Source organism: Coregonus lavaretus, assembly GCF_964263955.1.
Source record: "Coregonus lavaretus genome assembly, chromosome: 24".
In the NCBI taxonomy this organism is placed as follows: Eukaryota; Metazoa; Chordata; class Actinopteri; order Salmoniformes; family Salmonidae; genus Coregonus; species Coregonus lavaretus.
Window position 1 is genome coordinate 12,005,694 of NC_140011.1, and position 26,626 is coordinate 12,032,319.

The 26,626-nt window shown below is 45.6% G+C and overlaps 1 protein-coding gene across 1 annotated transcript; it reads left to right on the plus strand.

Annotated features, from left to right (window-relative positions):
• Positions 1 to 6,898: 6,898 nt before the first annotated feature.
• Positions 6,899 to 25,419, plus strand: LOC311099399 (electrogenic sodium bicarbonate cotransporter 4-like; the record flags this gene model as incomplete). The annotated part of the gene is made up of 25 exons (XM_084140097.1): positions 6,899 to 6,962; positions 7,137 to 7,373; positions 10,653 to 10,782; positions 11,022 to 11,182; positions 11,420 to 11,575; positions 11,816 to 11,941; positions 12,792 to 12,847; positions 14,852 to 15,009; positions 15,088 to 15,175; positions 15,435 to 15,589; positions 15,756 to 15,881; positions 16,050 to 16,224; positions 16,954 to 17,087; positions 17,216 to 17,396; positions 17,481 to 17,571; positions 18,262 to 18,320; positions 18,575 to 18,766; positions 19,024 to 19,137; positions 19,840 to 20,001; positions 20,286 to 20,464; positions 20,633 to 20,705; positions 20,794 to 20,862; positions 20,959 to 21,132; positions 24,543 to 24,713; positions 25,303 to 25,419. 25 exons carry the CDS (start codon positions 6,899 to 6,901, stop codon positions 25,417 to 25,419), a joined length of 3,348 nt encoding a protein of 1,115 aa, XP_083996223.1.
• Between the last annotated feature and the right edge of the window lie 1,207 nt (positions 25,420 to 26,626).

Here is a 26,626-nt window from a genome sequence, read left to right on the forward strand (position 1 = left end):
AATTTCGCAGGAATGTCTTAACTCGTGTCAAAGTTGAGAAACATCTCTCAGCTTCAGCTGTTGTCATGGGAGTAGTTATGAGGATGTTCAACAGAGTCACAGTCTCAGAGAACGTCTCCTGGAGGTTGTAGCTCATGAGAACCTGGTACAGTGCCAGTGCACCACAGCATCCCTTGAATTCAGGATTCTCATAGATCAGAGATAGTTCTGTCTTGAGCTTTGCCTTGCTCAGCATGGGGTATGCATTCACAGTGGCATTCAGAGCCTCATCAGGAAATGAATGGCAGTACCTTTCAAACATGTCTGCCTGCAGTAAGGTAGCACTCACAAGGTGGCCAGAGAAAGATAACCTTTCTTTGGTGTGATCCAGGATGGTGTTGCAGACCTCTTCAGACAGCCTCTGCTTCTCCTCTTCTCTCAAAGCTGTTCTGGGTCTTTTGGCTCCTGTTGCTTCTTGCAGCTGCTGTTGAGAGGAGTCCCTGAAGGCAAACAGACCAATGTGTTTGTTGGCTTTGTACAGTATTGTTGTCTATGTGATGCACAGGTATATGCAATGTATCCATGTATAGTACAAATACTTCAGTTCCACTTAAAATGGGCAGGGATGCATAAAGTCTTTAGTGTTTAAGTTAGCCTTTGTGTCTCACATAGCCTGGATGTTCAGCACAGTATACAGTGGTGCTCATAAGCTTATGATCCCATGCTAAAGTTGACTAAAAAGAGGAATAAAAAAGAAAATAAAATTGGTGTCCTTAAAGGTTGGATTTTCCAACTTTTTTAATTAAGTCATTAAGATCAATTTCCAAAAGATGATTTTTTTATTTTTGTATTCCTCTTTTTAGTCAACTTTAGAATGTGTTCATACACTTATGAGCACCACTGTACAGTACACATAGTATATAAAATAAGCTAGATTACACCACTGGCCATATATAATGAGAATAATGTAATTTCAAACACAAATGCAGTCTCCTTTCATGCATACATTTTCAAATAAAGCTCTGCTTTGAGAAAGATCGAATGATATTGTTTAATCTTACCTTATGGCCTGCACACTGCTTGTGAAGCTGTCGAGGGCACGTTTGATAAAGACAGCATCGATGTCCTTCTTCTGTAGCTTCTGGTACAGAATGTCGACGTGGGGCATGATTTTGTGAAAAAGCCGCAGGAAAAAAATAAAATCTTCATCATGTAGCATCCTCACGTAGCCAGATGCCTCTCTCACGGTGGGCTGGTCAAATGAACCCAATGAACCCGTCCGAATGGCTTCAAAACATTCTATGAGGTCGTCTCGATTCTCGTAGACAGTGTTCACGACTCTGCTTAGTAGAAACCTGTTGAATTATTAAATTTGGTCTGGGAGGTCCTAATTGTTTCGTTGCCAATTTATCTTGATTTGTTCGCCGACAAAAAGGAACTTCTTTCAAAGAGACAATCGAGTTGCACTGAAGGCTAGCCATTTTGACAGTAGTAGTGAATTGATTGATGAGGCTACCCGCTCTTTTCTTAGTTACGTTCATGGTTATGTTACGTATGACGAAAGCGCGTAAGTGCAAGCCCTCAGAAACCCATAGAGATTGTATTGAAAGCTCTGATATTTGAAAAAAATTGATTTTACATTAGAGGCTATGAGAGACTTCTGGGCGATTTTCAACCTGACTGAAATCGCCCCAAAACGGGCGGGGACATTTGAAGCACGACATTAGCCTGATTGGACATTTAGTGGCAGATCAGACGTCTAGATTAGAACACTGATAACTACTGTTGCCGTGATATAATTGATTAGAAAAAAAATCCCTTCCTTTTCCCGTTTGACAGTGCGTCGCCCATATCGCCCTAATGAACACACCGCCCCTGGTTTCGGAGGACGCATGGCTTTCAACCTTCGCCTCTCCCACGTCCGTACAGGAGTTGCAGCGATGGGACAAGATTGTAAGGGGTAATAAAAACAAATTAAGAAATGTATTACTTCACTGGCTGCCTGTGGGGTTGACTAGTTGTATGGAGGGAAAACAATGGGGCTGTGAAATCGACTGTTCTGAGGTTTGTTTGTGTGAGTGTGTGCCCCAGGCCATGTTACTGGGCCCAGTAGAGAGAGGTGTTGGAAAGTGACTATCAGTGCACACACCACTGGCCTCTGTCACACTCAACACACACACCCTGGTACAGGGTAGTCCACACACACAGGAAGGAGATCCTACAGCTATCTGGCCCTGGCACAGCACAGTTGGAAGCAGCGGAGCCCAGAGTGACATTACTGCAATATTCTGTTCAGCTCAACTCCAACCCTCTGCTCAGGTAAGACATTCCAATTCCTACTGTTAATGCATGCTCTATTGTGAATGGTGTTCAAAACATGTTTGGGTGGTTGGTTTTTTTTCTCCTTTTCTGATTTGATGAGAATGAGTTCTTTGCAAACTGGTCTGCCTGTTCTGACATCACTGAATGCACCCACTTTTAGGGTTTAAGAGATATGGTCAACTTCTTTGTTTAAGAAGTTTGGCCGCATTCTACTGTGTTTGCCCATGAGCGTGTTCTGTTGTTGGAGTTACATTGAAAGATGAATGGGTTTAATGAAACATTAGCATCGTTATGAGAGATTGGAGTCATTTTTTAATCCTAATCAATAGATCTAATCGATCAGTGATGGTTTGGAAAGCTGGCCCAGCCATTACTTGTATTTATTGCATTATTTAAAGTCTTTGGGGAGCATATTGAAAAGACATGAGACTATTTGATAGAGTACATGCATATCATCTCATATTACATATGAGATGAGTACTGATATAACCTATCATGGCCAGATGAGCTATGGTACAGTGGCTTGCGAAAGTATTCACCCCCCTTGGCATTTTTCCTATTTTGTTGCCTTAGAACCTAGAATTAAAATGGATTTTGGGGGGGTTGTATCATTGGATTTACACAACATGCCTACCATTTTGAAGATGCAAAATATTTTTTTGGGGTGAAACAAACAAGAAATAAGACAAAAAACAGAACTTGAGCGTGCATAACTATTCAACCCAACCCCCCCCCCCCCCCGTCCCCCGTCCTGTGGACAGATACTCCAATCTCTGCTGTGGAGCTTTGCAGCTCCTTCAGGGTTATCTTTGGTCTCTTTGTTGCCTCTCTGATTAATGCCCTCCTTACCTGGTCCATGAGTTTTGGTGGGCGGCCCTCTCTTGGCAGGTTTGTAGTGGTGCCATATTCATTCCATTTATTAATAATGGATTGAATGGTGCTCCGTGGGATGTTCAAAGTTTCGGATATTTTTTTATAACCCAACCCTGATCTGTATTTCTCCACAAATTTGTCCCTGACCTGTTTGGAGAGCTCCTTAGTCTTCATAGTGCCGCTTGCTTGGTGGTGCCCCTTGCTTAGTGGTGTTGCAGACTTTGTGGCCTTTCAGAACAGGTGTATATAAACTGAGATCATGTGACAGATCATGTGACACTTAGATTGCACACATGTGGACTTTATTTAACTAATTATGTGACTTCTGAAGGTAATTGGTTGCACCATATCTTATTTAGGGGCTTCATAGCAAAGGGGGTGAATACATACGCACGCACAACTTTTCCGTTATTTATTTTTTAGAATGTTTTGAAACAAGTTATTTTTTTCATTTCACTTCACCAATTTGGACTATTTTATGTATGTCCATTATATGAAATCCAAATAAAAATCCATTTAAATTACAGGTTGTAATGCAACAAAATAAGAAAAACGCCAAAGGGGATAAATAATTTAGCAAGGCACTGTATGTATTGTGAACATGAGCTGTTTCTCTGCTAGTTGTGTTGCTTTGTTAGTTCACTGTGAAATAAGTTATCATGGTTTAGTACACATTTGTTCTGTCCACACACCAGCACACCTGACAAAATCAAGGGCTTGATAATTACCATATAAGTTGAATCAGGTGTGCTGTTGTGGATAGAGTATAATATGTGCAACAGCTGGAGGTCTGAGAATAGTTCAGAGAGATTTTAGAATCCTTTTATCTCAGTTTTATCTCAATGCTTGTTAGTTGTGATAATGTCAGTGACTCTGAACTATTGACATGGGTTGACTGTGCAATCTGCTCTACCTCATTACCAGGGTAAGGGTTTGGGTCAATTCCATTTCAATTCAGTCGATTCAGGAAGTAAACTGAATGGAATTGACCCTAATCCGACTCATTACCAATATGAGAATTGTGATGCAGTGAAGAATGTAGACTAGGGGTGCGAAACTCAGGCCCTCCAGCACCATAGTCCTGCTGGTTTTCATTTCTCCCTGCTACTTAATTATTCAGTAAATGTTATTGAATGAAAGTGCATACACCTGGTTGCCAGGTAGAAAATAATTCAAAATCAAATGAATCAAACTCCAAATAAGCAGGACTGTGGCCCTCAAGGACCAGAGCTGGGCACCCCAGCTGTAAGCCTACCACTGGGATTGTTAGTAGCCCTAATCAGTCAAAGTATTCCATGTTCAGAGTTGTCCTTCCAATGAACAGCAACCAGGGTGTATGTGAGGTGTGAAACATGTCCTTCACACCCAGTGATCAGGAGCTCAGGGCCCAGCTGGTGATCAGGACTGACAGAGGTATTGATCAGCCTAGAAAAACCCTGTGTGAGTGTGACACATGGGCACAGATGTAAAATCATTACATATCTGTTGCGTATGTTGGTGTATGTTGAAGTCTCACTGCATACACTATTGCCCAGTCAGAAATGAACCCCTACCCCCCCCCTGGACAATTTTCATAGATCTGAAAGAATCGGATTGGGTTTAAGCCTGAAAGTATAGGTCCACCAAGCCCAGATGGAGTTTCCGCCATATTGCTTGCACCAATCAAACCCTTTTAGATCTGTAAGAAGTGTCTATGGGAAAGGAGTTAGGGGTTGATTATTAACTGTGCATCATGTTACAGACTTGATCTTTTGAGGGAAATTCCTTGAGCATGTCCCCATACACTGCTCTCCCTCTTCATCTCTCTCTCTTGTGTGGTCATCCTCAGGGCAGCTGTGGTTTTCCATTGCGTTTTCTTCTCAATCAGTCAGTCACCAATCGATCTCCAGGGTTACCAAATTCACGTGTGGTGCTGTGTGGTTTGACCGGGAAGTCACATGGCCAGCAGGGTTATTCCTTTAACTATAATTTAAACCAGGAAATCCCATTGAGATAAATAATATTTTTAGAGGGAGACCTGGCTTAACTTCTTTAGCCTATTCTACTTTAGTGTTTGAAGATCTTGGAGGCTAGGTGGAGTCATCACCATTTTGCTTACACCTACACCCAACTCCAAAAGTTATTGGCTTGAATGTCAGTGACAACAACACTGCCGGATGGTGATACTGTGATACTCCTCACCAGGAGAGGGCGTGATCATTTACATTTTTGTCATTTAGCAGACGCTCTTATCCAGAGCGACTTACAGTTAGTGTATACATTTTATTTTTATTTTTCATACTGGCCCCCCGTGGGAATCGAACCCACAACCCTGGCGTTGCAAGCGCCATGCTCTACCAACTGAGCTACACGGGCCCTATTTGATCACTACATGGAATACAAATTAGTTTACCTGGGGAATAAATTGGGGATCATTCAGGTTCTTCTTTGAACTAGTTTTATGAAGTGATAGCATGTTGGGAATGTTTCGTTTGTTGAATAAAACATTCAACAGTGAAGAACAAAGTTGCTCTCCTGTTCACTTCATTCATGCCACAGCCATAGATCTCTAGACTCAAACCCTATGGCGGATATGTGATGCACTACTGCAGTTCAAAGTGAATACCCACTGTCAAACTGTTCCACTGAAATCTACATGCCTTTACATATACAGGTATGTCAGATTAAGATGGAGTTTGTACCTGCATAGTTCCTTCAGTATATTGTGTCTGAGAGGTTTGAAGGGCCTGTAGCTGTGTATAGTTCATTTGTCTGAGTGCGTTTAAGAAAAACTCATATCAAAGGGTTCTGTAATGAAACCAGGCAGTGTGGAGCGATAGACGATCAAAAGAGGAAGAAGTGTACAGGCTTTCATCCTCTCTCTCTCTTTCTCTTTCTCTCTTTCTCTTTTTTTTAAGGGGCTTTATTGGCATGGGAAACATGTTTACATTGCCAAAGCAAGTGAGATAGATAATAAACAAAAGTGATTTTTTATTTTTTAAATAACAGTAAACATTACACTCACAAAAGTTCCAAAAGAATAAAGACATTTCAAATGTCATATTATGTGCAAATAGTTAAAGTACAAAAGGGAAAATAAATAAACATAAATATGGGTTGTATTTACAATGGTATTTGTTCTTCACTGGTTGACCTTTCCTGGTGGCAACAGGTCACAGATCTTGCTGCTGTGATGGCACACTGTGGTATTTCACCCAATAGATATAGGAGTTTATCAAAATTGGGTTTGTTTTCTAATTATTTGTGGGTCTGTGTAATCTGAGGGAAATATGTGTCTCTAATATGGTCATACATTTGGCAAGAGGTTAGGAAGTGCAGCTCAGTTTCCACCTCATTTGGTTGGCAGTGTGCACATAGCCTGTCTTCTATTGAGAGCCAGGTTTGCCTACGGCGGTCTTTCTCATTAGCAAGGCAATGCTCACTGAGTCTGTACATAGTCAAAGCTTTCCTTAAGTTTGGGTCAGTCACAGTGGTCAGGTATTTTGCCACTGTGTACTCTCTGTTAATTATTTCCAATGTGTCAAATAATTATCTTTTTGTTTTCTCATAATTTGGTTGTGTCTAATTGTGTTGCTGTCCTGGGGCTCTGTGGGACCAGCTTGCTTAGGGGACTCTTCTCCAGGTTCATCTCTCTGTAGGTGATGGCTTTGTTATGGAAGGTTTGGGAATCGCTTCCTGTTAGGTGGTTGTAGAATTTAACTCCTTTCTTTCTCTCTTTCTTAGGATGGCACATGATTGGCAGCGAGGTAGAAGTAGGAGTCACCACCGATATGAGGAAGACGTTGAGGGTGAGTATGGCAACACACAGTTGTGTAGTGTGTGCATTGTCCACTGTATGGACGGAGCAGACATCTGTACATTCAGTAAGTCAAGTAAAGGGTTCCGGAAGATAATGTTGTGTGGATGGTAACCATCTCTGTCTCCTCCTTTCTGTACACTCTCTCTGTCCCGCTCTCTCTCAGAACCCCAGCCAGTGTATATTGGCGTTCCGGTAACACACGGTTACAGCAAAAGGAGACGCCGTAAACACCGCTCCCAACGCGAACACGAGAAACATCACGCACACCGCGTCCAGCACACACACCACGAACACACACATCACGAACACATACACCATGACCATCACCATGACTACCAGGAACACTACAAAGAGGAGGAGGAGCAGGAACAACATGACATATTTGACCCTGACTCCACAGGTGGGCACTCACATACACACATACACAGACTTACAAGTGCAGACACATACACTTTGAGTAGTACACACATGTGAGAAGCATATGACCAGCCACAGTTGTTACTGTCTTGAGGAATGATCCCCTGTCATTACCAGGCATGTTTATAACTAGCAGCAGGGTGTGTGTGTGTGTGTGTGTGTGTGTGTGTGTGTGTGTGTGTGTGTGTACTCGCATGCGTGCATGTAATGAATGTTTCCAAGCATGGTTCCTGTTCCCATGGGGGCCAGTGTTTTGAAGCTGGTAAGCTGATTTAGAGCTGAGGAACTAAAACCCTGGTATACCACCGGTCCTGTGTGCGTGTGCATACGTGCGTATTTGTTCAGGGGGGTCGACTGCCCCAATTCCACAGGAGAAATATGTCATGTCACTGACTCACCAGAGTTGACACCGGTTACTTCAGAGAATAGATCATGGGATGGTTGGAGGCAAGGAGAAGAACCGGACACAAAAGGTGAAGGAAGGAGTGCACAGCCAAAAGGTGAAGGAAGGAGTGCACAGCCAAAAGGTGAAGGAAGGAGTGCACAGCCAAAAGGTGAAGGAAGGAGTGCACAGCCAAAAGGTGAAGGAAGGAGTGCACAGCCAAAAGGTGAAGGAAGGAGTGCACAGCCAAAAGGTGAAGGAAGGAGTGCACAGCCAAAAGGTGAAGGAAGGAGTGCACAGCCAAAAGGTGAAGGAAGGAGTGCACAGCCAAAAGGTGAAGGAAGGAGTGCACAGCCAAAAGGTGAAGGAAGGAGTGCACAGCCAAAAGGTGAAGGAAGGAGTGCTCAGCCAAAAGTGGAGTGAAGTTGAGGTAGTAGTTGTTGTGTGCACGTGTGTGTGTCACAGGGTTAAGGGTACTTGAGGCTGCTGCGGTGTGTGTGTGCGTAGGTGCATATGTGTGTGTGTCCGTGCACGTGTCAGGGTGGGGAGTACTTCAGGGTGCTGTGGGGTATGTTTTGGCCTCTTAAGCCTCTTGGCCCTTCACTGCTCCGGAGATTTCAGTGGATTTCTGCTTCAGATTAAAGCAGACCAAAACAGCTTCACAAGAACACAGCACAGCAGTTCTGGAGCAGGACGGAACACACAGAACAGAGTGCAGCCCTTTGGACCGCTGGGTTCTGACTGACGACACACCATCCCACACACGGCAAAACATGGCTCACTAAACAAAGAATGCCTATTGTATAGCGAAAGGTGTTGAGGCAGAGTTGGGAAAAACAGAAGAAAGTAAAGCTATAAGAAGAGGAGGAACAAGTTGAGAGGGAGAACGGAAGAGCAGGAAAGTTGTGCAGAGGAAAGAAAGAAGGAGGGAAGGAGTGTGTCCACTCTTCTCCCGGTTGTCCCGTCTGTGGAGGTCTAGCCTTGACTCCAGCACCTCTAGCTTTCACCAGAACAAGCCAATTGTCAAACGGGAATACGGTGTTGGGGTCTTGTCTGGTACCGCGAGACTAGTGGAGTGCTACCTCTCTGGGCTGGACGGACGTTGACAGCAGCCTCCTGTAGAGTGTTGACCTATCAGCGGGTTGGGGATATCTCTCTTTGAGCTGCTGGTAGTACAGGTGCATACTAAACGTCTCTGGTTGTGGTTCCTGTGGTTAGTCATGGAGGACTCTGGTTCCTCCATCACCTCCAGCATGGCCTCTCGCTGGACACTGCCTGGCTCACACACAGGTAAAAACAGGAAGAGAGGAGGGGAGGAGGTACAGAGAACAGGAAAAGAATGGAGTGGACAGCTGGATCTTAATGTTTATTTACTTTCTTATTATAACTATGTTGTTGGTGTCATTGCTGTGTAGTATTGGTTCTTATTTGGGTGTATTTCAGGGGTGACTTGTCAGTTATCTGTTCACCTTCGCCATTTTGGAACTGATTTAAAAAATGACATTGAACAACAACCTGTGTGTAATATGTGTTCGTCACATGGACATGGCATTGGAGGTGTCATATGAGGCCTGTTTCTCTCAACCTCTGGTCTTTGGACCAGTACCGGTCCCTGGGATGTTACTGAGCGGTCCCTCAAGTAGATTGAACATAGATTAGTTCTCGTGTGATAGTTTGGATCTAAGGTGGAGAACCATAGCAAGGTGTCTGAACATGTATGCACTCACTAACTGTAAGTCGCTCTGGATAAGAGCGTCTGCTAAATGACTAAAATGTAAATGTAAAAAATGTGTCTGTTTGTCTTTGACTGGAGTCTGAGGTCAAGAGCAGCCACTCGTCTCAGTGCTCTCTGAAGGACCAGTCTTTCTCTGTCTGTCTTCTCTCTTTCTCTGATTCACTCTGTTTCCTCTCTCACTCCCTCTCTGTGAACTATATTAGATTGCATTTTGTATAAAATATGGGCCTCAAGGTCTGCATGTCGGTCTGTCTGTCTGTCCTCACCCACTGGGCACAGACGTCAATTCAACATCTATTCCACATTGGTTCAATGTAATTTTATTGAAATGGCATGGAAACAACGCTGATTCAACCAGTGTAATCTCTTAGAAACAGGGCCTTTCCATGTGTTGTTCATGCTGGCTGACTCTTGGCCAGTGCTGGGCAGTGCTCTTAGGCAGTGTGATGCTTAGCTTAGCTACCCAATGACGAGAGGAAGGTTATTCATTGGCTGTTATTCATTGACTGTATAGAAGGGGTGAGGAGTGAGAGAGGTTTAGATGGATCAGGGTGAGGGTGCAGGGGGGTGTTTACCCGCATTGACTGGGACTCTGTGACTGACGAGGTGAGTGGGTTAAAGATTAGAGGTGTTGTTTTGGGTTAGGGGTCGAAGGGAACTCACACAGGATCAAAATAAGCTACAGTAGGACCACCAGGAGAGGAGCGACACACACTCACACACACACACACACACAGTGGTGTGATGGCAGTGTTATTAGAGCCCTGGGGCTAGGAGCATGTTAATGAGCTTTGATCCACGGACAGGAAATTCTGGGAGAGTCCTGGTTGGTCGCACTACGTCCTATTTAGTTACAGTTGTGGGCTAAACATTTTTAAATGGTTCCTAATAGTTCCAAATAAACAAAGAAATAAATACACACATTCTTTTAAACTTCTGATAACTTGATGCCCCAGTTTAGTGCACGCTGTCACGACAGTCCAAAGCTGTTGCATCAACTGTCAATCAACCGTACATCCTAGTGGAATATCTTATACAGTACTCACACACATTGTTAGTAAAAGTGTTTGATGCATAGATACATATATGTTCTAATTCTATTTATATAGTTTGATATTTCTTCTCTTGTGAACTCCATTTCCCAGTGTCCCCGGCGGCGGAGAGGCTGCGCTACATCCTGAGTGAAGATGATGACGTGCCGACGCCCACTCTGTTTACAGAGATGGACACACTGCAACACGATGGAGACGAGATGGAGTGGAAAGAGTCTGCTAGGTACACACACACATACCTCAACCATTTGTGTGTTTCCACCCTGGAGTGTGTGCCCTCATTAGTTTGAGATTGTTGGGGGGGCTTTAGGTGGGATTTAGGGGGAGGTGTTGGTCGATTAGTTTCATTAGAAGAGTGTTAGCAGCAGAGCCCTACAGTAGTGTCACGGAGCTGGTGTCAGTCCACCCTGCCTTAATAACCAGATATGGAAACGGTTTCTGGTTTCTCTCCCTCCTCTCCAGGTGGGTGAAGTTTGAGGAGAAGGTGGAGGAGGGAGGAGAGAGGTGGAGCAAGCCCCATGTGTCCACCCTGACCCTCCACAGTCTGTTTGAGCTGAGGACCTGTATACAGACCGGCAGTGTACTGCTGGACCTGGAGGGATACTCCCTGCCACAGATAGTGGGTGGGTGTGTGTATGTGTGACCCAGACTATGGCCCATTCCCAAATCAAGTCCTAGTTGTCCCTATGCCCTGTGCACTTCTGGAGATCAGAACAATAGGTGTAAGCAGTATGGTTAAAATCCATCTTGCCCTCTGATAGGCCAGGCGGAAGTGCATAAGGAAGTGGATAGGGGCTAGGGGTTGATTTGGGATTGAGCACAACTGACTCTAGAACTCTCACCCTGACCTCTGACCCCAGATGACATCGTGGATCGCCAGGTGGCAGACGGTCTGATTGGTCCAGAACTGAGGGAGAAGGTCAGCTTTGTGTTGCTACGGAAACATCGCCACCAGCACAAGAAACCCATCCACCGCTCGCTAGCCGACATGGGCAAATCAAACACTTCCCCCACCAGTGAGTGTGTGTTGTGTTGTGTGATCTCGTTGATTTCATCTCTATCATAGTATCATGCTGACTCTATTTATACAGCAATAATATTTTCTCTCACCTCTTTTCACAAACTGCTTCACCGTCTCTCCTCTGTTTACTCCATCCTTTCTCTTTTCACTCTCCTCCACCTTTTTCTCCGCTTCTGTCTCTCTCTCCCCCTTTTCTCTCTCTCCCTCTCTCCTCCCTCCCTCTGTCTTTTTCTAGGCCGTAGTCCCCAGTCTGTTCATAATGTCAGTCGTAGTAACGTCAGTCGTTTTCCTAGTTCAGCCTCTGGCCTCCATCACTCTACAGAGGACTTACGAGCCAAGTCAGGCAGCTTTGGCCGCCTGCGTGAGTCTACACACATACACATACTCAAGCACATAGACACAAACACACACTCAATGCACGGACGCATAGACACACATGTATACATACAAACTAGTATTATTTTTACTCTCTTTTCTATCTATGATGGCTAACCTCATAGAGATATGAGTTTTAATTCACATATCTAACCTCATAACCTAATAGAGATATGTGTGTGATTTCAGTATGTGATTGTGTGCAAGTTTTGGTCACACTGTATTTCGGAGTGCTCCTAATACACAGTAGTCTCTTGAGCCAGACGGCTTACTTCCGAAATCTTTGAATGTGCCGTTGCCCAAGGTCTGGCTACGCAAGACTAAATACACAGTGAGTCCATTTTGGGGGAGGGGGGGGGGGGGTTGTTTGGGTGTGGGTGTCCTAACCGAGGTATGTTCCTGTTCTTTCTCTGCGACTTAATTTGTCCCTAAATCATAAATCAGCTTTTGGGGGAATGATCCATTAGGTCTAACCGGCCGTTGAAACAATCAGGCATGCTCTGTTCACACACCCAAGCCATCTACAGTGCCACACAAAGACATACATTCACACAATAGCTAAAGCTGATATTTGCCTACAAAGATGGGTTAGAGACGTCTACTACTGCCTCTTATACTCCATGTCAAAATTAAACGTACACTACACAAACATTAAACTGTGAATACGCAGAGAAGATTACTAACTTTTCGTCTAGATGGGAAACTTAGACTTTCACCTACCTAAGTCATTCATTGGTGTCAATAGGGGAATAGTGTGAGCATGTTATTGTGCATGTGAGTTTGTGTGGAGTACAATAGTAATTGGTGTGTGTCTACCTGTTTTTGATCTGTTTCAGATCCTGCGCTAAGTCAAAGTATGAACGATATTTCAGACAAGCCAAGCACAGACCAGGTAACACCAAAGATCATTGTTCTGTGTGTGTGTGTGTGAATAATGATGGAAAAGTTATTACATTGCACAACCCTAAGCTCCTGTTGTTCGTCTCGGCTTAATTGTTTGGGTCCGTCCACCCGTCAAGAGAGAGGGGGAGAGGGAGAGAGAGGATAAATAATATTACTGTTCTCATGTGAGTCACTTGCCTTTCCTTTCGAGGTGTGCCAGATGACAGATTTGAGTATTATTGTTTAGCTGTGGATGGAGATGGTGGGGTGGGGGTGGGAGAGACGCTGAGTATGTGTACGGGGCTTTGGGTCAATGCCCACCCTGACAGAGTTTGGGGGACTTCAAAGCCACACATACACCATCTGAGTCTACTTGAATGATTTACTCTGGCTTGATAACCAGGATTGGGGAGTAACAGATTACAAAAAAACTGTCAATGTAATTTGTTACGTTACCAGCAAAAATATTGTAATCAGATTACAAATACTTTTGAAAAACTAGATGATTACTTCGAGGATTACTTTTACATTCCGAAAGGATGAAAAGTATTTGACACCGGAGGAGAAAAGGAGAAATGCTCACTAACAGGGATGTAAACAGATTTGTCCACAATTTGAGAGAAATAAGCTTTTTGTGCGTATGTAAAATGTATGTTCTCTTTTATTTCAGACCAACACTTTACATGTTGCGTTTTATATTTTTGTTCAGTATAGTAACTGTAACAGATTACATTTAGAAAGTAACTTGCCCAGCCCCGTTGAGAACCCTCCGTTCACTTTGAACTGCCCGCCACACACAAACACATATCCATATTCTCATATTCAAACTTTTGTACATGTAGGAGCCTTGACAGCCCGGCTTTAACCAGCACCTGACGAGGTCACAGAGAGAGAAATCCTGAGACTGTATGGAGGTATTGTTTACGTCTGTTCAAGGCAGTAAGTTACTAGCAGAGTACTCTTAGAAAAAAGGATTGCAAAAGGGTTATTCGGCAATCCCCATGGGATAACCCTTTGAATAACCCTTTTGGGTTTCAAGTAGAACCCTTTTGGGTTCCATGTAGAACCCTCTGTGAAAAGGGTTCCACCCAAAAGGGTTCTACCTGTAACCCAAAATGGTTCTTCAAAGGGTTCTCCCATAGGGACCGAATAACCTTTTTAGCGAGAGATGGGGAGGGAGAGATGGGTAGAGAGAGAGCGGGAAAGAGAGAGGTAGGGAGAGAGGTAAAGATAGATAGAGGGGGTAGAGGTAGAGCGAGGGGGGAGAGAGAGATATAGAAAGAGAGCGAGAGAGGGAGAGAGGCAGAAGGTAGGTTGACTCTGAAAGCAACACTAAAAGATTAGCAGGTGATTTTGACCTAAGCACCAACCACTCCGCTCTCACATGCAACTGGGGCGAGGCATGTTTACCGCACTGAGAGTTGAGCTTTGTGTGATTATGTATCAGTAAAGGATACAGCAGTATTGAGTGGCCAATGGTGGGTGGGTGTGTGTGTGTGTGTGTAGCAATATTGAGCTACAGTACCATTGGCATGTGTGTATGTGCCTCATGTCCTATGCATCACATGCAGTGAGTGATCAGCTATCGATTAGATATCAACACTGACATAATGATGTCTGCGGATGCGTGTTCTTCTAGCCAAGATATGAAATGCAATCATAATTGACTGTAGCGCATATAAAGCACACACAACAGCTACCGGTGGTTCCATGATAACTGAAAACACAACTGTGGGACGAACAAGTGACACATTTCCGGGCAAGGGTGGTCCATTTAATATTCATTCATTCTTCCCTTACCCTGCAAGTGTCAACTCATCATAAGTCATGCATGATACGTCACCAGAAGTGTCCACTTAATTTGAGGCCTGAGGGGAGAGGGTGTGTCTTGTACGTGTTTGGAATGCAGACCTGGTCTCTCTTTCATCTCTAAATAAATCTCTCATGTTCCTCTGCCACCTCTCTGTCTCCATTCTCTCTCTCTTACTCTACCATCCTGCTTTCTCCCCCCTAGATGAAAAACAAGTTCATGAAGAAGATTCCTCGTGATGCAGAGGCGTCCAACGTTCTGATTGGAGAAGTCGACTTCCTGGATAAACCGTTTGTAGCGTTCGTACGTCTGGCCCAGGCTACCACACTGGGAGGCCTGACTGAGGTCCCTGTACCTACCAGGTGTGTGTGTGTGTGTGTGTGTGTGTGTGTGTGTGTGTGCTGCTGCTCTACAGCTGTTAACCCCTTGTCTCCTGGCAGGTTTCTGTTTGTCTTGCTGGGTCCTCATGGCAAAGGCAAGTCCTACAACGAGATTGGCCGAGCCATCGCCACGCTCATGGTGGATGACGTAAGAATGAGCGAATCCTTTTTTGGTGTGCTTAAATGTTCATTAAGCTGAGTCAAGTTACAAAAAACCGAATGAGGGACAAAAGTTTTTGATTGTTTTCATTTGTTTGTTTTTTCGTTATTCAGTGGATATGTTACCTTACACACTCAATCAGTATGTTACAGCCAGGGCTCTGCAGTTAATCTCTGACCTCTTTATTGACATACACACACACACCATCATATGCTGTGTGTAACTGTGTGCTCTGCTGTCCTGTCAGTTGTTCAGTGACGTGGCGTATAAAGCCCGGGACCGTGATGACCTGATCGCTGGGATTGATGAGTTTCTGGATGAGGTCATTGTTCTGCCCCCAGGGGAGTGGGACCCCAAAATACGCATCGAGCCCCCCAAGAAGGTCCCCTCTGCTGACATGAGGTACAAACTATTTATTTAGTGACTGACTGATTAACTGAAACATTGAGTTTAGTCTAGTAGGATCCTCGTTAGATGTTGCATAAAGCCCCAGCTATTCTTCCTGGGTTAGTTAGTTGGTTAGTTAGTCCAAACTCAACACTGAACCTCCACCCCCCCTACCCAAAAGGAAGTCTGTGCTGAACCTGAACGAGCTAGGCCAGGTGAACGGGACGGCTGGGGGGGCAGGAGGAGGAGAGGACGAGGTGATGCCCGCCCCCCACGAACTGGGAGAGGAACTGCAATTCACTGGCAGGTATGGGAGCACTGGGTGGTCTACTTTCCTATCATTTAATCTCCAGGCCCCCAAAGTACCATGCAGGCACTCTGGCATCACAATTGTCATTTGAAACCAATAAAAACAATTTGAAGCAGGGGCCAATAGAACTAGCCGGGGGGGCTTACCTGTGTGTGTGTGTCCCAGGTTCTGTGGAGGCCTGTGGCTGGACATTAAGAGGAAGGTTCCGTGGATCCTTAGTGATTTCTCCCAGGGCTTTCACATCCAGTCCATCTCTGCTGTTCTGTTCATCTACCTGGGCTGCATCACCAACGCCATCACCTTCGGAGGCCTGCTGGGGGACGCCACAGACAACTACCAGGTACAGTGAGGGAAAAAAGTATTTGATCCCCTGCTAATTTTGTACGTTTGCCCACTGACAAAGAAATGATCAGTCTATAATTTTAATGGTAGGTTTACTTGAACAGTGAGAGACAGAATAACAACAAAAAAATCCAGAAAAACGCATGTCAAAAATGTTATAAATTGATTTGCATTTTAATGAGGGAAATAAGTATTTGACCCCTCTGCAAAACATGACTTAGTACTTGGTGGCAAAACCCTTGTTGGCAATCACAGAGGTCAGACGTTTCTTGTAGTTGGCCACCAAGTTTTCACACATATCAGGAGAGATTTTGTCCCACTCCTCTTTGCAGATCTTCTCCAAGTCATTAAGGTTTCGAGGCTGACGTTTGGCAACTTGAACCTTCAGCTCCCTCCTGATTGAGAGGGGGTCAAATACTTATTTCCCTCATTAAAATGCAAATCAATGTATAACATTTTTGACATGCGTTTTTTCAGGATTTTTTTGTTGTTATTCTGTCTCTCACTGTTCAAATGAACCTACCATTAAAATTATAGACTGATCATTTCTTTGTCAGTGGGCAAACGTACAAAATCAGCAGGGGATCAAATACTTTTTTCCCTCACTGTATACCCACACACACATACACATACACACCAACATGCATAAGTTACACACCTTCTCCACTTCTAAGTACACACACACACCTGTCTCAACTCTGCTCCCCCTCCCCTCTCTCTGTGTCAGGGTGTGATGGAGAGTTTCCTGGGTACAGCGTTAGCAGGAACAGTGTTCTGTCTGTTAGGAGGTCAGCCCCTCATCATTCTCAGTTCTACTGGACCCATCCTCATCTTCGAGAAATTGCTCTACGAGTTCTGCAAGTGAGCCATACACACATGCACTGTATCTGTCTGATCCATGTTTTGTGCACTTAGTTTGTTTCTTCTGATGTTGGTGTGTGTGTGTGTGTGTGTGTGTGTGTGTGTGTGTGTGTGTGTGTGTGTCCCAGGTCTAACACTATAGACTACATGGAGCTACGTCTGTGGATTGGTCTCCACTCCTGTCTGCAGTGTCTGATCTTGGTCGCCACGGACGCAAGTTACATCATCAAATACATCACACGCTTTACCGAGGAGGGCTTCTCCAGCCTCATCTCCTTCATCTTCATCTCCGACGCCATCAAGAAGATGGTGGGTCACACACACGGGCGCACGCACTCACACAAGCACACCCTCACACACTGTCTTAACTGTATATCTAATGTGTTACTACAGGTGGGATCCTTTAAGTACTACCCTATCAACCGTGGCTTCAAGCCTGACTACGTTACCACATACAGGTGTGAATGTATCGCACCAGACCAGGGTGAGCTTTCCTCCTCCTCTCCATCCTCTTCTTCTACTGTCTTTCCTCCTCATATCATTCTTCCTCTTCTCCCATTCTTCCTCCTCCTCCCCTCTCCTTCTTATTTGGGAGCTTTACTAGAACTCACACCAATGAAGTGCAGTATTGCCATCTGCAGGACAGTTTAGGGAGTTCACATCCTTGACATTGCTATTCCAAACATATCCCCTAGTTCGGGGGATGTGTATACTATAATAATAATACTTTGGGGGGGTGCTTATATTTTCCTGTTACACACAAGTGTGTAATGAAAATATGTTTTTTTGCATATTCCAACTCCCCCTGAGACACCCACAGGGAGTGGGGTCATGGCCTGGGTCTCCATTGTACAGCGCCCCTGGAGCACAGCAACAGATTTTTTCACCTTGTCGGCTCCGGTATTCGAACCAGCCACCTTTCGGTTACTGGCCCAACACTCTAACCTCGAGTCTACCTGCCGTCCCTTGTACTGTCTGTGTTCGCTCTCCTAACTACTGTAACTGATGCGTGTGCTGTCTGTTTCTGCTTCTCTCTCTCTCTCTCTGGCTGCTATCTGAGTGAGTATACCTCTATTGCTACAGCATGCTACAAGTCTGTCATGTTCCCATAAAACTGGCGTCATGTAATCTAGCTGGGGCACCTGACTTCTCTCTATCTCTCTTTCTCTAACAGCTGCTGCGATGGGTTTTAATGTTTCAGTTCCACTAGCAGACGATAACATGACTGATTTGGTAAGTGGCTCGGGAACTAACGGGGAGTCATTCACTCATCTGTTTCTCAGATGGTTGAGTCTATGGGGGACAGTCTGCCTGTGGTCAAAATAGACTGTAGGACTTAACATAGTCACCGGACTAGCAGCACTGTGCTGCCTGTCCACTTCTGTTTCTGCACTACTCTGTATTCCCTCTTCCCTTGTTTTTTTTTCTTCTCTCTCTCTCTCTCTCTCTCTCTCTCTGTCTGTCTGTCTGTCTGTCTGTCTGTCTAGTATAACATAACAGGTCTGGACTGGAGTCAGCTGAGTAAGAAGGAGTGTGTGAAGTATGGCGGCGCCCTGTTGGGGAACTCGTGTAAGTACGTACCTGACCTGGCCCTCATATCCTTCATCCTGTTCTTCGGGACCTACTCCATGACCGTCTCCCTCAAGAAGTTCAAGACCAGCCGCTACTTCCCCACCAAGGTGAGAGACACAGGGGGACATAGAATATGAGACAATGGATGCAGGGGATCATTGTTTGGTGTTTTTTGGGTGATGGGTAGATAGTGTAAACTCAACGTCTTCCCTTAGCTGTCAACTCCCCCCTCCCCCCCCCCCCCCCTCCTTCACCACCCTGTCACCTCTCCCCATTTTACCCCTCTCCTTCTCCCCAACCCCCCCATCCTCCCCCACCCTTTCATTTCCCATCCATGTCCCTCCTCTTCCTGTCTGTGCTCCAGTGCCGTTCCCTGATTGGTGATTTCTCCATCATCATCTCCATCCTGGTATTCTGTGGGATAGACTACCTGTTAGGCCTGGACACGCCTAAACTGCACGTGCCCACTGAAATCAAGGTCTTCTCCTCCCCTCATCCATCGCTCCCTCTCTCTCTCTCTCTCCTGCTCGTTCTCTCCCTCTATATCTTCCTTCTTGCTGAAATGATTAGCGATCAAAAGTATCTTTAAGTGAATGATTTTCAGACATTAACATACTGACATTCACACTTCTCTCTTTTATTTCATCCCTCTCTCCTGTATTTGTTTTGTACCTCTCTGTCTTTTTCTCTGCATCTCTTCCGCCCCTCTTTTTGTCTGTCTGTTTGTCTGCCTGTCTGTTTGATTCTTTATCTGTGTGTGTGGGTGGGCCTAGCTAAGGAAGCTGATCAGTGATTTCTCCATCTTCATGTCAATCATGACGTTTGTGGGTCTGGATATGCTTGTAGGGCTGGACACACCCAAACTAATCGTACCCACAGAGTTTAAGGTATTTCTAATCCTTAACCCAATATGTGTCCGTGTGCGTGATTCACAGATGCATGCATTGTCAGTGTGATTCAATCTGTTTGATTTTGGCCTATGTGTATGAGTTGCATGTGAGTTGCATGTGTATTTTTTGTTGGATTTAGTGATGCATGTAGTTTTGATTTGACAGTAAACTGCATGATATATGAGCGCGTTTGTGTTCAGCACCATACAGGACTCACTTGAAAAAGAGACCTGGGTCTCAAAGTAACTCCCTGTGTAAATAAAGGTTACATAAATGCGTGTGTGTTGTAGCCGACGCGTCCAGACCGTGGCTGGGTGGTGATGCCGTTTGGCAAGAACCCGTGGTGGGTATATGTGGCCAGTGCCGTCCCTGCTCTCCTGGTAACCATCCTCATCTTCATGGACCAACAGATCAGCGCTGTCATCGTCAACCGCAAAGAGAACAAACTCAAGGTACAGTAAGGCCGCAATAATAACCTAACATGACTGCAACCATAAACACACTGACTTACTTAGGCCTGTCGCTCCCAAGGGAGCATAGGCCATCGGCGAATCCTCTCCATCGCACTCTGTTCTGATCTGTGTTCTCCAAAAAACATCAACATAAATACAATATAAACACAACCATTCAATAACCATAAATACAACCAGGAACACATCTCTTGAATGCTATCTCTCCCCTCCCTTACGCTCCACTCCCCATCTCCCTCCCCTCCTTCTCCCTCCCCCTCCAACAGAAAGGTTGTGGGTACCATCTAGACCTCTTCTGGGTGGGTATTCTGATGGCAGTGTGCTCCTTCCTGGGCCTGCCCTGGTACGTGGCTGCCACTGTCATCTCCATCGCCCACATCGACTCTCTGAAGATGGAGAGTGAGTCCAGCGCCCCAGGAGAGCAGCCCCAGTTCCTGGGAGTCAGGTAGGGAGGGGAACGGGGTTTGTATGAGTGAGGAGAGATCTAGATGTTGTGTGTGTGACTGGGTGAGTGTGTTAGAGGTTGACGGTGATGTTTGTTCTAACTGTGTGTGTGTGTTATACGTAGAACAGAGGTTGACGGTGATGTTCTAACTGTGTGTGTGTTTTACAGGGAGCAGAGGTTGACGGGTATTCTGGTGTTTGTCTTAACTGGAGTTTCCATCTTCCTAGCTCCTGTCCTTCAGGTGAGTCAGTGAGAGAATGGGCCTCCACTTCACATAGTGGGTGGTGTTATGGAGGATTGTGTTAACTTGTATATTGTGTTTCCCCCAGTATATCCCCATGCCTGTTCTCTACGGTGTCTTCCTCTACATGGGAGTAGCCTCACTCGCAGGAATACAGGTACATTTATGTGTGTGTATGTGCACTCGTATGCCTGTCTGTGTGTGTGTGTGTGTGTGTGTGTGTGTGCTCACCCTCTTCCTCTCTCTCTCCTAGTTCTGGGAACGTATCAAGCTGTACCTGATGCCAGCCAAGCACCAGCCAGACTTCTCCTTCCTGCGTCACGTTCCTCTGCGGAGGGTCCATCTCTTCACCCTGGTCCAGATCATCTGTCTGGCTGTCCTCTGGATCCTCAAGTCTACTGTAGCTGCCATCATCTTCCCTGTCATGGTGATTGCACTGTGTGTGTGTCTGTGTTGGAGGGGTAGTGGTTTATCCTGTCGTGGAAATTCAACACCATGGACACCTAAAGTCAATATTAAATTAATAATGATTTATTATCAGCAAGCTGGAGAGGTTCCAACAAACTTAATGCACCATAGTACACGAGCTCCGTCGGGGCAGTCCCATTAGTTATCTTATATACTGCTTACACAGACAAGTTATATTTGCATGATTTACATGATCCATTATTCATAATTAATTCATCATTAACTTTTGGTTCATGCATGTGACTCACCAATACCTCACGAGGCTTCTTCTCTCCAAGCTGAGACCTTGAAACTAAGATATCCCTTTCCGTTCTCAAAGCAATATTCTGGGCGTACAGCCAAATTGCTTATACTGATAGTGAGGATTCCGCCCAGGCACGATCAATCAGTCACTTGCATGAACCTAGTCGAATTGGTTATTAGAAAAGCACAAACATAAAATGTTCCTTCACACTCCTCTCCTAGGCAATCAGCAATTAGTACCGGGAGGTGTGCTCTTCACCTCTGCAAGGCAATTAGTGTTAGTACTTCAGTCTACCCTGTTTTCTCAGCGGCTGTCTCATTGCAAAACTAAGACCACCACTGAAACAAAGACAGTTCGGCCGAGTTATTCTGCAGAGTTATTTGAGGAAGGAAAGACAGGAAGACTCCACACCACTCTCTCATTTGAGGATCTTACGTAGTTGTTTTCAGATGATCTCATTTTGCTCTTTTGTAGCTTTGGCAACTATGTGTGTGTTTTCTATACCTGTTCACTCATCTCCCTGTAAGCTTTACAGACGCTCCCCACCCCTTGGCTGCAACCCTTCTAATTTAGTGTACCCTGCACGCACAACCCCTGTAGAATTCCTGGTCTATGGCAGCGTTTGGAACTGCCGATCTGCGGTCATGCATCTCAGCCTATGCTGCCCTTCAGTCCCTTGACTTGGCCCTGACGGAGACACGGATCACCCCATAGAAAGCTGCTACTCCAGCAGCTCTCTTCATCGGACTACGTTTTCTCTCATAGTCCGAGAGCATCTGGTCGTTGTGGTGGTGGCACAGAGCTACTAATTTCTCCTGTGGAGATTTTCTCTTTTCTCCCTCACACCTGTCCATCTCCTCATTTGAATTCCATGCTGTCACGGTCACTTGTCCACTCAAGCTTAACATTGTTGTCATCTATCACCCACCAGGTCCCCTTAGAGTTCCTCAATGAGCTTGATAAGTTAATTTCCTGACGATGGCTCACCGCTCTTTGTACTTGGCGACTTCAACCTCCCTACGTCTGCCTTCAATTAATTGATTTCTAACTCTTTCTTTCCTCTCCTTGCCTCTTTTGACCTCACCCTTTCCCAGTCTCCTCCCACTCACAAGGCAGGCAATATGCTTGACCTCATCTTTACTAGAGGCTGTTTGCCTACTAATCTCACTGCAACCCCCCTCCAAGTCTCTGATCCCTACTTTGTTTCCTCTTCTGTCTCCCTCTCCTCCAACCCTAGCCTATCAGCCCCTAGCCAGACCTATCATCCTTTCATTTCCTCCTCTCTACCTTCTCTTCCTCTGTATCTGCTGCTAAAGCCACTTTCTATCCCTCTAAATGTCAAGCTCCTGCCCCTAACCCTAGGAAACTCTTTTCCACCTTCTCCTCCCTCCTTAATCCCCCCCCCCCCCCCCCCCCCCCCCCCCCCCCCCCCCCCAACTTTGTCAACCACTTTGAAAATAAGGTTAACGACATCCGTTCCCCATTCACTCAGCCTATAGAGTCCACTGGTCCCACTCACACAGAACTACCCTACGCCTTTCTCCCCCCTCTTCAGATGAAATCATGCAACTAGTGAGGTCCGGCCGCACAACAACCTGCCCACTCGACCCCATCCCCTCCTCCCTTCTCCAGACCATCTCTGGAGACCTTTTCCCATTCCTCACTTCCTTCAAACTGGTCAGTCACTCCCCTCCTCAAGAAACCAACACTTGACCCCTCTGACGTAAAATACTACCGGTATCCCTTCTTTCTTTTATTTTCTAAACACTTGAGCATGCTGTCTCTGACCAACTCTCTCGCTATCTCTCTCAGAACGATCTTCTTGACCCTAACCAGTCAGGCTTCAAGACGGTTCACTCAACTGAGACTGCTCTTCTCTGTGTCACAGAGGCTCTCCGCACTGCCAAAGCTGACTCTCTCTCCTCTGTTCTCATCCTCCTAGATCTATCCGCTGCCTTCGAAACCGTGAACCACCAGATTCTCCTCTCCACCATCTCAGGGCTGGTCGTCTCAGGCTCTTCACACTCTTGGATTGCATCCTACCTGGCAGGCCGCTCCTACCAGGTGGCGACACGCATCTCTGCGTGCCTGGCAGATATCTCAGATTGGATGTCGGCCCACCACCTCAAACTCAACCTCAACAAGACAGAGCTGCTCTTCCTCCCGGGGAAGGCCTGCCCACTCCAAGACCTCTCCATCATGGTTGACAACTCCACGGTGTCCCCCTCCCAAAGTGCAAAGAACCTTGGCGTGACCCTGGAAAACACCATGTCGTTCTTTGCAAACATCAAAGCGGTGACTCACTCCTGCAGGTTCATGCTCTACAACATTCGTAGCATACAGCCCTGCCTCACACAAGAAGCGGCGCAGGTCCTAATCCAGGCACTTGTCATCTCCCATCTGGACTACAACTCAATGTTGGCTGGGCTCCCCACTTGTTCCATCAAACCCCTGCAACTTATTCAGAATGCTGCAGCCCGCCTGATGTTCAACCTTCCCAAATTCACCCATGTCACCCCGCTCCTCTGCACACTCCACTGGCTTCCAGTCGAAGCTCGCATCCACTACAAGACCATGATACTTGCCTATGGAATAGCAAGAGGAACTGCCCCTCCCTTCCTTCAGACTATGCTCATACCCGACACCCAAACCTGAGCACTCTGTTCTGCCACCTCTGGTCTTTTGGCCCTCCCACCCCTATCGGAGGGCAGCTCCCACTCAGCCCAGTCCAAGCTCTTCTCTGTCCTGGCACCCTAATAGTAGAACCAGCTTCCCCCTGAAACTAGGACAGCAGAGTCCCTGCCCATCTTCTGAAAACATCTGAAACCCTACTTCTACAAAGAGTATTTTAAATAATCCCACAGCACCCGCCCCCTTCGCACCTCCTCACGCCAGATTTATGCAGCAACAGAGTGCTCCTTTTTCTTTATTCTCCCACTAGTCACCAGTGGAAGTATCCTGGGGTAAGGAATGTTTTTGGGATTTTAAAGTCCCTCAGTCGAGCACCTGATTTCCCCTATTAAGTTTAAGCGCGTTTTGGTAGACCTTCTTTCCATTGTAAATGTGTGTGTGTGTGTGTGTGTGTGGTGCATAGATTGAAGGGGATACTTTTTTTCTATGTGTAGATCCTGGGTCTGATGGTGGTACGTAAGATGATGGACCTGATGTTCTCTCAACACGACCTGGCCTGGCTGGACGACATCCTGCCGGAGAAAGACAAGAAGAAGGAGAAAGGTGGGATGAAAAAGAAAGACAACAAAAGGACCAAAGCAGCCGAGCCGGAGAGCGACGAGGAGGTGAGAGACGAGGACTAGCAGACACACACACACACAGTGCCAGAATGACAGTGGGAGGAGGATGTAATGTCTGTGTGGCGTGTAGGAGTGGCTCCATCTGTTTTGTTGAGTGTTTATATCTATGCGTGTTGTTCCTCGGATTGTTATCTCTGACTAATATGTTTCTCTTTTCTCTGTCCCACAGTGTTGCTGAAAAGGCACTGTATAACACTTACTATTGCCTGTCTGTCTCGATGTTGGTCTGTGTGTCTGTCTGTCTGTCTGTGTGTGTGTCTGTCTGTCTGTCTGTCTGTCTGTCTGTCTGTCTGTCTGTCTGTCTGTCTGTCTGTCTGTCTGTCTGTCTGTCTGTCTGTCTGTCTGTCTGTGTGTGTCTTGATGTCTTTCTCCCTCCCAATTCCACCTGCATGGTTCAATCCTGTCTGTGGAGTAGAATTGGGCCATTTTGCCTTTATTCATGCAGTGTGTGTGAGCGTGTGCTTGGATGTGTGTGTGTATTTGGGGCATCATCCCTCACGTCTCTGTTAAGCCACTTCTCTGTCGGTTCCTCCTGCATGCTGATAGTTCCCTCCGGTTCCCCCCTCTGTCACAGCCCAAGAGTCCCCTCCCTCCTCCAGTGAAGATACCCATGGACAACATAGACCCGCCTTCAGCACCTGACCCCTCTGTAAGCCCACCCACCCAGCCCCTCGTCTCTGACTGTGAGTAAACCTCTCTTTTGAGGGACCCAAGGAATGTGGACTGTTGTGTGTATTCTTGTGATGTCATTATTGTGCGACAGAAGGAGCATATAATACTGTGATGTTACTGATGTGCAACTTTAGAGAAACTGATGTATGTTATGAGACACTGAAGGTGTTATTCTTTTTTTGGTCCTCCTTCACCAATTCTTCACTCTGCCATTCAACTCTGTGTGTGTGTGTGTGTGTGTGTGTGTGTGTGTGTGTGTGTGTGTGTGTGTGTGTGTGTGCGCGTACAGGAGACGAACGTTTACACTAGTGTCAATCCAGATGACAGTGACCGGATACATCCCCCCCGGCCCTGACACACACCGACTGGGGAGTACACTGCCAGCGTGACCACATCTACGACTACTCACACACACATGCAAAAACACACACACATACATACATACATACACCCACTTACTACTGCCAGCTAGACTACTGACAACTACTGTACAATTACTGACACATGCACAGCTAATAACTATTAGCAAACATCCATTTACTATTAGCATTATTTACCACTGTTTTTACTTTAAAAAACGTAATACACATTGAATTTCATATAAATATATACAAATATTCTATAAACTGTAGATATGATGTGATATTTAACATGTCAACATATGTCTATTAAATTCAACTGGATAGTAGTTAGTTATTATACTTTTAAACATTGTACAAATCACAGTAGTGTCTGGGAGGCATACCCAGACACATGGATCACACGCCGCTCGGAACCATAAGTCTATAGTCCGAGGCTGTTGGAGCATAGATCGCAGTGTGTGGACTGAGGTTTATTTTCGCTCAACATATTCTCTGATCTCCAGCACCTGCTTAAGCCCACTGGATGTTGTGTATGTTTTCTTGTGCTATCCTCTGGCCCTACTGGAGATGTTTTTGTGAGGGCAGACTGATAGTCGTTAAGATACCAGAGCCCATGCACCTGAAAGCAATGCAGAAGTTGTTTTTGTGTTTGTTTTGATGTCTTCCATGTGTAATTTATTCACTGTGTGCCATGTGGTTTGTAGCAGGAACCTCTTGTACTAATGTAAAGACTACTCTGAAGGCACAGTTGGAAAAGGAAGGGTTATAATGTGATTAGTAATCCAATATTATAATACAATGTTATTCTGCCATCTGTAAATTGACCGCAAGAAGCTATCAAATTGCTATTAATTTGCATGTCCC